Below are 12,254 nucleotides of genomic sequence, written 5' to 3'. Positions count from 1 at the left end.
GTTTTTAAATTCGGCACGTGGGGGCCCAGGGTGAGCACGTGATGTTTTTGCAATCTCTCTTTTCGCCTTTTGATTTTGTGTGATGTTTTTGCAATCTCTCTTTTCGCCTTTTGATTTTGTGTGTTGCTTATCTTCTTTCTAATATATATATGTGTGTCGTAGTAGTAATAAAATCAGTTGAAAGTCTGCGCTCGTCCTTGTCTCTTATGTTAGTTGTCTGAAGTTTTACGCGCCTAGAAGTTTTATATGGATTACCAACTAGCCCAATCCCACACTTTACTTATGTAATACTTCGACGTGTGCTCTGTGCCAACTTCGTTCGATTCTGTGCAGCGGCCCAGTCATGGCGAGAGCGGACGAGCCACCGTCTGCCCAGGATCACAAGCCATCGACCAGCGGCACGGACCTGAGGGAATACACGATCAGGCCGCTGCTTTGGGAGGAGTTGCCTCTCACCAAGGAACTCCGTCTCGAGATTGGCTTCGTGACTGGGACTCACCACCTGGAGACCCTTTGGAAGACTGACCCTGGTAGCATCTACGGAGCAATAACCGACGACGGTACGGATATAGGGGGGCGAGAATCTAGGGTTGACTTGTACTGATGTCCCATGTGGGGAGGGGTGGGAGGCGTTATTCGAGTGTAATATTATCATCACATGACCGGGTTATATTGTCGTGACGTCAAGAGCATACGTGAGCAAACTCACTGATAGGCCGACTCCCTCAGTCTCACTCAAACTACGATCAAGTCGTGAGTCTGAGTGAGTCCGGGGGAGTAAAATCATTTTGGTGAGTTTGACTCTGAGTGAGCTTCACTCATGTTGGCCGATTTACGGTGTGATCTACTCATCTTCAGCATAACTATGAGTTTTACCTGGATTTATGTTCAGACTCACGTCTACTCACAAGTATTCCAGAACAGTTTTGTTCATACACCATTTCAAAATTATTAATCAAAGGGGTGAAATACGTCGGGGAATGCCTTCTACTCACGCTACCCCAATCATTCCGGGATGTTCTTGTTAAATATAATGTTGTCATCTCGTCCAATAAAAATGTCCTTGTTGGTTTGCAGCTACTCATAACTGGTACTCGAAGGTGATATATCAAAATGAGCCAATTGCACCGATTACGTTAACTATAAATGTAAAAGAGCTTTGACGCCATGATCTACAAAGCTAATTTTAGACTTACGGAAGAGTGGACTCACTAGGGCTCAGATCGAGCCGTGAAGCTGAGCCTGAATGAGTATGGCTGAGTAATATTTCGGTGGGTTCGAGCCCGAGTGAGTCCAGTTGAAGAAAGGTTTCGTGATCGTGAATCCGGGTCGGGACGATTTCGGTTAGTCCGAGTGAATCGTAAGCGGAAAATGTATTCCATGAGTGAGTCTTAGTGAGCTCCACGCTGTTCGCTATGGTCATGTGGCATACACGCAGAAAAGGAAGCCGGAACTGCCGCGGGGTCGTGACGTTGGCCAAGGCAGCAGTAATCAGGTTGGTGGCTATAATTTGGGCAGACACAAGCAATGCCCGCTGTACCGAGATAGCGAAAAATGGAGCGCCGGCCTTCGATGATCTGCTAAGCAGTGAAGCACGTCGCCATTTATGCATGTGCCATCGAATATCCCAATCGCTAGCAGCCGCGTAAGCTTCAGAACGAACTCTTCTGTACGCGTTGTCGGCGTAATCGGCTCCATTGTCTAGATGGCTCCGTATATAACTTAGGCGTGGTTTGCGCAAGGCATCAGTTACAAGTGAAACGGAGCGGTAACATAAAAAATATAAAGAAGAAGAGCACGTGGGACAGTAAAATTGCGGGATATGCTGTAAGCCTTTTCAGTATCTGTTCTGGCGTTTTAAAGTCTGTCACTTTGATGCAAAAGGGATTAATGCTGCTATGCTACCTACCGTACATTGAAAAACGTCGTTTCCGCTAGGTAAGACTTTAGCGGTGTATTCTGATCAGATTGGTGTAAGTGTTGATGTGCGCGAAGTAAAATTTATGAGGCGGCGCTATCTCATAGCTGCTGCGGAAACGACTATCCTACGCATGACTGTTCTGGCATATGGCTTCCTTTCACGCTTTCAGAGCACTGTGGTGAAAGATCATTGCGCCGTAGTAAACCTACATTTTCGCTGAGTAAAGTTCCTTAAAACATTTTTTTTTATGCATGTCACTTAGAAATAACCAATGTATCCATTTGATGGATATTTGCTCCAATCAAAATTAATTATACTTTTACGGTATTACCACGTATTTGATCATTCAGAGCGCCCTAATTCGTAAGAACTTACTTGCGAGATAACAAAATATCGCACCGAAGAAAAACTCTCCGTAGGGTCTCAGCAGCGTCGGTTTCTTTTTCTGTGCCAAATGTTCAGTGATGAACAAGCGAGCCCATGCACGTTGCTTTACGCAGTGTGCATGCGAACAAAGGTTCATCATTTGCGTGCAGCACGTGGATTTTAGCATTGTACTATAATGAGCCATCGTACTATGTCATTGAACGATAACACTGTACTATATTTTACTAGAATGTGACTAACTTGGTGTGTTCACACCTTCTCTGTTCAATCCACGCAGGTGAGCTGTACGGCGTCTGCGCCGTGCCGTTCGTTGGTGTAGACATGGCGTACCTGGCACTGCTGGGTGTCGTGGCCAAGTGGAGACGCCGAGGCATCGGCAAGCGACTGCTCGAGGAGTCGCTGCGCCACGTCGGCACGCAGAACATGTTCCTCCATTGCCTGCCGACGCAGGTTCGCTTGTTCAGGCAAGTCTGGCGTAGTGATTTTGCGCAAGCTACTAGCTGCACCTGATGGAATACCAGCGAGTATACCGTTGCGCATCAGGTACATGGCCAGCAATATTTCCATAGGAATTAAACTCTCGGCTATTTTCTATCGCCAGTGTGCATACCGAACACGTCGGGACCGGATATTCGAAGCGGCGACCCGCCGCGCGCGGCGTTAAACCATTAGGCCACCGAACATACATCCTTCATCATGCTAATATTGGGCAATTTAGTAGATCATTCACCCCTGGCAGTACGCAGAGCTTTAGTGGGCTACATTGAGAAGGCGTGATCGGCGCGCTTTCCCGATCGTTTTTTACCACAGTTACGATGTGTACACGTACCACCTGTGCTTTGACCCACAAGGCGTGGTGTCCTGTGCGCGCCTGCTCGTTTCGCCAGGGGAATGGATGTCTTGTACTTTCACTGGAAACTATCCATTGAGGTTGCAGAGCGCAAGAACTTCAATTCGCTTGCAGCACCAGCTGCGTTTGCAAAAATGGGCTACGACAGCCCGCTTGGCTATAGGAGTCCGGGTTCAAGTATAGGGTCACGATAAAATGCGCATCTCTGAGCATCGGAAGGTGACAAGCATTCTAACCAAACTCTTGACTACCGAAATAACTAATCACTCGTTCTTTGTTGCTCGCTGGTCGCCCCAATTGATTCTTCTGGTTACTAACATGCAGGGACAAGCACAACTTGCAACTCTACGGCCGCGAGCTCAAGTCGCTAGGTCCAGGCAAGCCCAACGTGTCGGAACTGGTGCGGACCGTACTGGGTGTTAAAGTGGAGGCTGTCGGCAAGGAGACGCTTCCCATGGTTGTGGGGTACGACGAGAGAGTCTTCGGCTGCAGCCGTCAGAAGTACGTGGAGCTTGCCTTGGCCGTAAGTTTCACTTTTTTTTTTCGTATTTACTGCTTGTTCCCACTGTTCGCTCCCAGTAAAATGTCGTAGGATTCGCGTGTTGCAACCTGTAGCCAGTTACAACTTAAGAATAAACGCAAGCCCCGTCCCAAGAACAGCGCTGCATCTACCAATAATATGTGCAAGAGCGTCGTGCCAGGTGCCATGGCTTTTGTTCAGACAGTAAGTACGCTTTTGCTGCATGCTATTGCAAATACTACGCAAATCAGCGATTAAAGGTTCGACGCTCTCTTCTTAATTACTATGGGACTTAACAGCGATGGCAGTATTGGAAAACTTTTTGTTGAAGCGCACTGAAGGCAGACGGACTGAAGAGGCTGAAAACGACAGCGCTTGCTCTCACAACTGAAGGTTTATTAAACAGAAAAATGTATTTAAAGCGGATATATGGTCTATCGCGCATGTGTGTGTGTGTGTGTGTGTGTGTGTGTGTGTGTGTGTGTGTGTGTGTGTGTGTGTGTGTGTGTGCGTGCGTGCGTGCGTGCGTGCGCGCGCGCGCGCGCGCTTGAGAGAGAGAGAGCAACCGCTGTCCTTGTCAGCCTTTTCTGTCCATCTGTCTTCAGTGCGCTTCAACAAAAATTTTGAATCATGAACGCTATCCAACTAGCCCAACTTGCCACCTTGCTGATGGCAGTATATTTGCTGAAATTTGGCCGAAAATGGATGTTTTTGGGTGAGCACCAGAGAAAAAATGTCAGTTTGTATGGATTACGTCTCTAAATATGCGAGACGTAATCGACGTTACAGAAATAATGAGTAACCATTGCAGCATGGAAATTTTCTCGGGGTGGCAGGGGCAGCGATGGTTGCGGATGCAGCTTGCATTTATTTTTACGTTGTAACTGAATATAGTGTATGGTACCGTTCGGCTCAGAGTGACAGTTGGCGTCTTAGCACGTGTATGTTAAAATGACAACTAAACATCATTCAAAAACAGTTTCTCACAAAATGATTAGAGAGAAATCGAGCGCTAGTGAGCTGCTGGGTGCAAGGGAATGCCGGAAAATGTGAGCTTCAAACTTGACTCGGATTCGTATACCTCGAAGATGCGTCGGGCTTCACGTTAAAATGATTAATTTCTTACAAAACAGCACGTAATAAGCTATTTTTGTCATTGGACAGGAACGTGTTTAATTCAACACTGGAACCTTCTGCGTCGATGTACAATTTTACGAAGCATAAGAAGTAGCCGATAGCCGCTCAACTTGGCAGGCAGACGACAAAGTAAGCGTTCCCTATACCACTTTATGTCGTCTGTTTTTTTTTTTTTCGCCGCTTGGTTCTGCCATGTAGGTCAGTGTACTTTTATTTTAGAATATAATACGCCTGGACGGGATCCGCTTATAAACATTTTCTTTTAGAGTAGCCTTATTTATGTAGTCGTATTCACTTTTGAGCCGAATCTTCGCTCAAAACGAGCCAATACAAGCCTCGCAGACACATATATCATCATTCCCAGCGCTCCAACGCGGCTCCTCAAGAAATTCGGTTAGACAGTGGTGCCACACTTCCCTCTAGGTATTTCATGAGCAACTTTACACCAAGAAAGAGCAAACCTGTGTCATATGTACTCGCAGCGGAAGTTTCAGGAGCAGCCAACCCGGAGCCGGCCGTTAGTGGTAAGAAAAAAAATGGATCTTGATATATGCTTCTTCTATAGGAACACTTCAGAACTGCTCCTATGTCTTCGTAGGAGAAGTTGCAACTCAGTTCGACGTTAATGCACACTAGAGCATACATTTTCACAGTGCCTATATTGGTTCGCTACGACCGCCTCCGATGTGGATGCACCTACATGGATACTTGTAGTACCACACCTCCCTTATCACGAAAACTAATGGTTACGACCATCAACTTCGGTTCATGTGGCATCATGTCATATGGCTCCTCATGACGACTGTATCTTTGGGCGCACTTGAAGAACAAGAACACAGTGAGGCACGCAGAAAACCACAAACAGAAGTGCCTACCTTACTTAGCGAAAGCAGGGGATTTTAAAGGCTCGTCTTTTCTTTTTCTTTTTGCTCTTTTTTGCCAGACACAACGTTATTTGAGCTAACATAAAATAAATTCAAGGAATATAGGGTCATGTTTTTTGTAGTAATTGTGATGTGAACGGAAAGAAAGTAAAGTGGGTGAAAATATAGTTTGATGGTTTCAGGTTCGGTATCTGCTGCCTGCAAGTTATATTTTCGTCTACTTGACTATCTTCCCGTTTGCATCATGATTAAAATAAAGAACATCTCCTACACTTTTCTTGGCTCTCTTGTCTGCTAGTGGAAACTAATGTTGGGTCCACACTTGTACAGATCAACTTCACACTTGCGACCTATGCTATCGCGACATGAAGTTAAGGAAAGCAAAATAGTTTTCTGACAAAGTAACCGACAGGAAGCTGACCCATGTGGACTCCTTTTTTATTATAGCATGTGAAGCTATAATATCTCTCGTGCTTCTATATTTATGATGGCCGATTGTGCGGCAATTTAAAAACAAGGGAAGGTAACCACAATCGAGCCGAAAGCTGCCCGAACTGGGGCTGTGCAACGTATTGTATATGTTCTCTTAGGCGATAATTCAAACATAGCCTTGTGTGGCCGATTTATTTCGCACCACATGTCAATTGCAAACTGCAGAGTCAGACAACCCTTTCAGAGCTGGCCACAAAAAGGTTTTGATGCTCTTTTTCCGCACCCTCTCGGTTTGTCTACAAATGATTTTGTGAGCTCGTATAACTTAGCATAACATAACTAAAAAACACCTCGATACTGGCTTGAACTGCCACTTTCTACAACCTGTGGCAAGTTTTATGAACATATGGGTTGACTGTAAAATTTTTCTTTCTCTTTGATATAGTATATTCAATATTATCCGGACCAGAGAGAGGAACCCATGGCTTGGGTAACCCTCCGCGGTTAGATGGGCCATTATTCACGGCAGCTGGTTACTGCTGCAGTACTACAACATTTCCGAAGTGCCCTTGGATAACAACGGCGCACAATGCCTCACTTTACTAAAAAGGCGTTGGGCTTTAATGAGGCTTGTTAGAGTGCAAGCGCACTACAGAAATATAAAACGCAAGGCTATTTATAATCATCGCCTCCATAAGAGCCAAATTTGCAGGCAATCTACTTCGATGAAAGGCTGAAGGCATGTTTGGCTTCCTCGCGCATATCCTTTACCTTGTTTGTTTGTTCCTGTGGCCACGTCTCTCAATTTATTTTGAACCTTACCTTCCCGATACTCCTCCCCTTAGTGCAGTGTAGCAAACCAAACGTTTCAGTTTTGGTTGACCTTTGTATTTACCTCGTACTATCTCTCTCATATCGATGGGGCGAAGTCTTGACGTGAGCATCTTATGAACGAGTACATCTGGGTCCGTATTCACAAAAACCGTTTTGTAAGTTTAAAGCTGCCGTAAAATTATTTCAGCAAATGAATATACAGAAGATGTGATTGCTGAAGTGGGCTGATCAATGGCAAACCACACTTGCGAAAGAGAAGTTTTGCGAACTTGGCCCCTGGATGCGTATTGCTACGACGCGCTTTTTTTGCACACACGTAAGCAACGTGGCGTAACACCCTTCGCAGGAGGCGGACGTGTGTGCGGCGGTGGCGCGGCGTGGCTCGAGGAGGGTGTGCGGCTACGGCTTCTCGTCGGGCGACGTCTACGGGAACCGCATCGTGCGCGGCATCTTCGCCGACTCGGAAGAGATCGCCGAGGCCCTCATGGCGTACGTCCTGCAGGACGCGACCGTCGCCACCGTCATCGTCCACATGAAGGACGCGGAGGAGGCCTACTTCGAGAAGAAGATCGGCCTCAAACGCAGCTCCGACATCAAGACGCTCTTTCGCTGGCCCTTCAGGGGTGGAGACTTCACGAGGATATACGCAACCGCCTGAGCCCGGCAGTGCACCAGCTGCATTAAAGACACATCTCCGTGCCTGCGTGGCATGGACGAGCTTTTCGAGCTGTCTGATGTCTCTCAAAATTAGGCAAGACATGAAACATAGCCATGAGTGGACAAAAAAAAAGTGAACAACTACCGCACTCGCTCACGAAATGCATTTTACTTTTAGGGCTCACTGGAACTCAGACTCGCCATATTTTTCCTCTACTGAACTTACTCGAACTCAAACTTACAAATATTTTACTCGTTTCAACTCAACGACACGGACTCACGCCTTGATATTAGTCTGAGGGAGTGACTGAGTGGACTCGTTAGTGAGCTTGGCAAGTTTTGACCACAGCTGTAGATAAACTTTGTAATTCGGTTGCGACTTTTCGCTCGTAAGTTTTGTTCACTTTTACCAGCTGGCCTCGCTGTTAAGATGTCCAGCATAACGATTGGCTAACGTTTTTTTCTTCTTGAGATTATCCCTTGAGTAAGTGACTTAGGAACGTGAGCCTCTTTAAAGAAAAAAATTGGCAACATTGTCTAACCATATGCGTGTTAACTTCCTTATTTCTTGTGGCTTAAGTTTTTTTTTTATTGGACAACTTCGATTGGGTGACTACTGAATCTTGTTCCAACGTATATGTTCCTCTTCAATTGTTACAAAGGGACGTGACGACAACATGGAAATAACTCTGCGCTAGCCAGAAGCGGAAAACAGAACTATTGAAATTCGCCACGAATTATCTTCCTTCTTGAAGTTCGTGCCATTCAGGAACAACATTGGTAAACATCTGGTTGTACCAATGAAGGAAATTGAAGAAATAATAGCACAGGAATTTATTTATTAGATTATGCGAGCTTATATCGTCTCGTAATATCCACTTGATAATGTCGTCTCGTAATATCCACTTGATAATGTTGATGCCTGATCACTGATTGAACTGGTGTTATTGTAACACTTTTTGTGAAAGGAATGCTGGTTCTTGTCAATGTGTATGAACGAACCCTAACATAACTCCAATTACTGAATAAAGGTGGAGGGAAGACGATGGTCGAGTTATAAGGATGGATAGCCGCCATTAGTTATACCTACCAATTATCATATCCTCAACGCTGACCATTATGATGCCTAGATTTAGAACTCTGGTAGATATTAGTATTATATTATCCCTTATGAATTTCAGCACTCTATCATGTTGTTACTGACTGTTCATATGACTGTCTTTTTCATGATTTTGACTCGCGGCGACCGGGTTTAATAAAAGCGACGATATTACGTGTAACCAAAATAAACGAGCCTTAAGTTTTTTTCGTTTGTTTTGTCGTCCCGTTGAACCCATTCCTGCAATATTCATGCAACCTGGTTGGAGTAGAAGAGAAGAAAAAAAAATCCGTGCATATTGACGACGTGAATGCCGTTGATGGGGTGAAGCAGTATACATCCACCGCGAATCGTGGCCTTCCATTTTGTTCTGGTTAACAGGTCTTTATTATGTTCTAGTTAACCCTTTTGTTCTGTCATGTGCTCTGTTTGATGTGTGCTTTCCGGTGTTTAGGTCTTTTCTTTTGTTTGTTCTGGTTAACAGCCTTTTGATAACTTTATTAAGGTTCACATACATTTTGGTTTCTAAATCTGCTGAAGACGCCGGGCGGTGCTTTTTGGACGGTGAAACAAAGCGTTGTGTGCTTCAGCCCTATAAATAGAAATCCAGCCGAAGCCCACCAACATCAGTCAGTGCTAGCAAGTGCTGATTGTGTGCGAAAAAATCTGGTATAGATCATTTCAGCGCCATTCAAAAATGGTGGAAACGTTTGCTAAGATACGACTATGATTTCGCATATAAAACTGTATTTAAACTGTACAGTTATCCAACAACAAAAATTTTTGTCTGCTGTGGTTCAGTCGAACCACATTGGTTTCGGTTTGTTGTACGCCCGAACACACAATCCGCACCGTGCACTCGCAAGCTTATACCGCAACGCATACGGGATATCGATCGCCTCTAGCTCGCGAAGGCGGGCTTTCCCCTGCTTCCTTCTATCGACCGTGGGCACGCCGTAATGGAGCCTCAGCGCTGTGCTGTGTTCTTGACAGCGCCGACGCTCGAGACACCATTGGCCGACAGCTGGCCCTGGCAGACGATAAATTGCGCGCCAGTCCGGCCCTCCAACCAGCGTTGGCTCGCGCCGCCCCGGGAACCACTTTATATATATATATATATATATATATATATATATATATATATATATATATATATATATATATATATATATATATATATATATATATATATATATATATATATATATATATATATATATATATATATATATATATATATATATATATATATATATATATATATATATATATATATATATATATATATTTATATATATATATATATATATATATATATATATCTTCTTTTCTTTTTGTTCTTTTTTCTTTTTTTTCTTTTTTCTGTCTTCTTCCTCTTTCCTTTCCCTCTGATTTGAGGTTGTATAAAGCTGAGCACCAACGAACTGTACCTTCAATCCTGATGAAGGCCAGACTCTAGGCCGAAACGTCAAAATAAACCACGTTGTGACCGCTCACGGAGGATCTACTGGAATATATATATATATATATATATATATATATATATATATATATATATATATATATATATATATATATATATATATATATATATATATATATATATATATATATATATATATATATATATATATATATATATATATATATATATATATATTGTGCGAGTGCTGTATTTGTCGAGAACTTTGACATTCAGACAAATGCATTACATATTACTTTAGGAAAACTCTGGCGCTATGGTGCGTATGGGAGTTTCAAACAGAGCGGTTCATCCAGCCCAGCTTAGGAATTATGCTTAATTTATTGGTTTACCGAAACGCAATACCACTTCATTTAACGGAACTTTGTTATTTTGCAGATTGGACAGTACTTTTTGCACATACCATCGTGTAACTCGTACAAGACTAACGGTTCTTTATATAACATGAAAAGGCACCAGAACCCGTTGTCTTCTAGTTTAGAAGGAATAAACAATGTTGCTCTGACATTTATGTTAATCATCACACATAAATTATGCCGACATTCAGTCACTAAAGCTGCATCACAAAGATAAGAAATGACCCGAAGGTTGCCGAACGGAACTTCCGCCTAATGTGGCCCCATTTTCGTGGAAGTGAAAGGCTGGACGCCCCTGTTCTTAGAATTATGTGCACGTTTAAAAAAACCCAGGAGGTCGAAACTTCAGCAGCCTTTCATATGCGGTGTCCTCATAACCATATATGAGTTTTGAGTCATGAAACCTAAAAAAAAAGCGTTTATCAAAGCTAATATGAAATCATTTACTGTCCTTTCCGAAGACCTGAGCGGTCGCAATGCCACGTTTAACGAAGCTTATACGGCACCTTCGGGTTTTCTTTTACAAGCACTCTGTTTGAAAGCGATGAATTCAGCCCCTAAGTCTTTACAACAAGAACAAGGAAGCGTGCAGGTTATGCCCCTCTTATTTCTGGTCATGTATTTGCCATATTATACTAGTGGCAGTGCTTAGTTTCTATTTCACGACCATTTTTCGGGATTCCTTCACGGCGCTCAAAAACAACCAGTTGAATGTACCAGCTGTGTACCAGTTGTGTACTACCAGTTGTGAACCAGTAGTATGTACCAGTTATATTAGTTGAGCAAAGAGGCTGCAGCTGCGATTGTAGCCGAGAGTGGCTGTGTAATTGTCCTCCTTCACAGCGTAAGAAGGAGCCTTAAACGGTAACTTTGTTAGGCGTACAGAATTCACTATTGGTAGCATTAACGTTCGCGTGTGCACCTCGGCTGCTGTCGGTGAACTGTCTGCCGCTGTTGAGCTGTGGTGACGCTGCTCAGCTGCCGACCCGAGTAGTATAGCAACGCCGGCATACAGATCGCCATAGTGTTTATTCTGTAAGTTTACCAAGACATTTTTTTTTCTTACCTGAAGGAGATCATCCAACCACTTCGTTTAAATGCTACACTAATTTCTTCTTGGATGGCATTAGGCTTCAGTGAACCAGCACTCCTCTTGACTTCGCGAAAATTAGAGCGCATTATCTTCAGGACGTATACTGCGGGACTTTTGAGTGCAATTTTTCTTGACGACGAAATACTGGTTTGTTTAGCCGTGCAAGCATGGGGTTGTCAAGACTTTGCGCTAACGACAGAGTTAAGAATAACAGACAGCTGAATAAGTTGATAACTGTTCATTCTGAGAAAGACAGGTCACGTAAACGCGCACGCAAGAAGAAAGTGAGGACACCACAAATGCCTAAAAAGGCGCTTGTAATGTACTAACTTCGTTTTTGTGTGCGTGCTTGTACGACCTGTTTATTTAGAACCAAATGAGTTTGGAGAAGACAAGCTTCTTTTTCTATATATTTACGCAAAGTCTACTTACCCCCTCCCGTAACACACTACAGAAAAAAATTTGAGCATTGTTCAGACTTCTTTTCAAGGCTCATGGAAGGGACGTTATTAGTTTAAGTAAGTATTTTCTAATCTTTGAGATACCTATTTAGAGCTCTATGTGTGTGCCAGAGGCTCTCTAGTTCCTGATGTTCTTTGTT

General features: G+C 43.6%; 1 protein-coding gene across 1 annotated transcript; it reads left to right on the top strand.

Moving 5' to 3' along the window:
- Window positions 1–209: 209 nt before the first annotated feature.
- Window positions 210–7,688, top strand: LOC119178262 (uncharacterized). The gene is made up of 4 exons (XM_037429457.2): window positions 210–560; window positions 2,586–2,772; window positions 3,483–3,681; window positions 7,312–7,688. Exons 1-4 carry the CDS (start codon window positions 344–346, stop codon window positions 7,621–7,623), a joined length of 915 nt encoding a protein of 304 aa, XP_037285354.2. The 5' UTR covers window positions 210–343; the 3' UTR covers window positions 7,624–7,688.
- The last annotated feature ends 4,566 nt before the right edge of the window (window positions 7,689–12,254 follow it).

Source organism: Rhipicephalus microplus, chromosome 1 (assembly GCF_043290135.1).
Source record: "Rhipicephalus microplus isolate Deutch F79 chromosome 1, USDA_Rmic, whole genome shotgun sequence".
Taxonomy (NCBI): Eukaryota; Metazoa; Arthropoda; class Arachnida; order Ixodida; family Ixodidae; genus Rhipicephalus; species Rhipicephalus microplus.
This window is presented reverse-complemented; position numbering and strand designations above follow the sequence as displayed.

Bases quoted from the DNA above. Each gene is read 5' to 3' on its own strand.
- LOC119178262 (XM_037429457.2), top strand. From the start codon at position 344: ATGGCGAGAGCGGACGAGCCACCGTCTGCCCAGGATCACAAGCCATCG. The intron at 2,773-3,482 runs GCAAGTCTGGCG...ACTAACATGCAG, and splicing joins ACGCAGGTTCGCTTGTTCAG to GGACAAGCACAACTTGCAAC. The intron at 3,682-7,311 runs GTAAGTTTCACT...CACCCTTCGCAG, and splicing joins ACGTGGAGCTTGCCTTGGCC to GAGGCGGACGTGTGTGCGGC.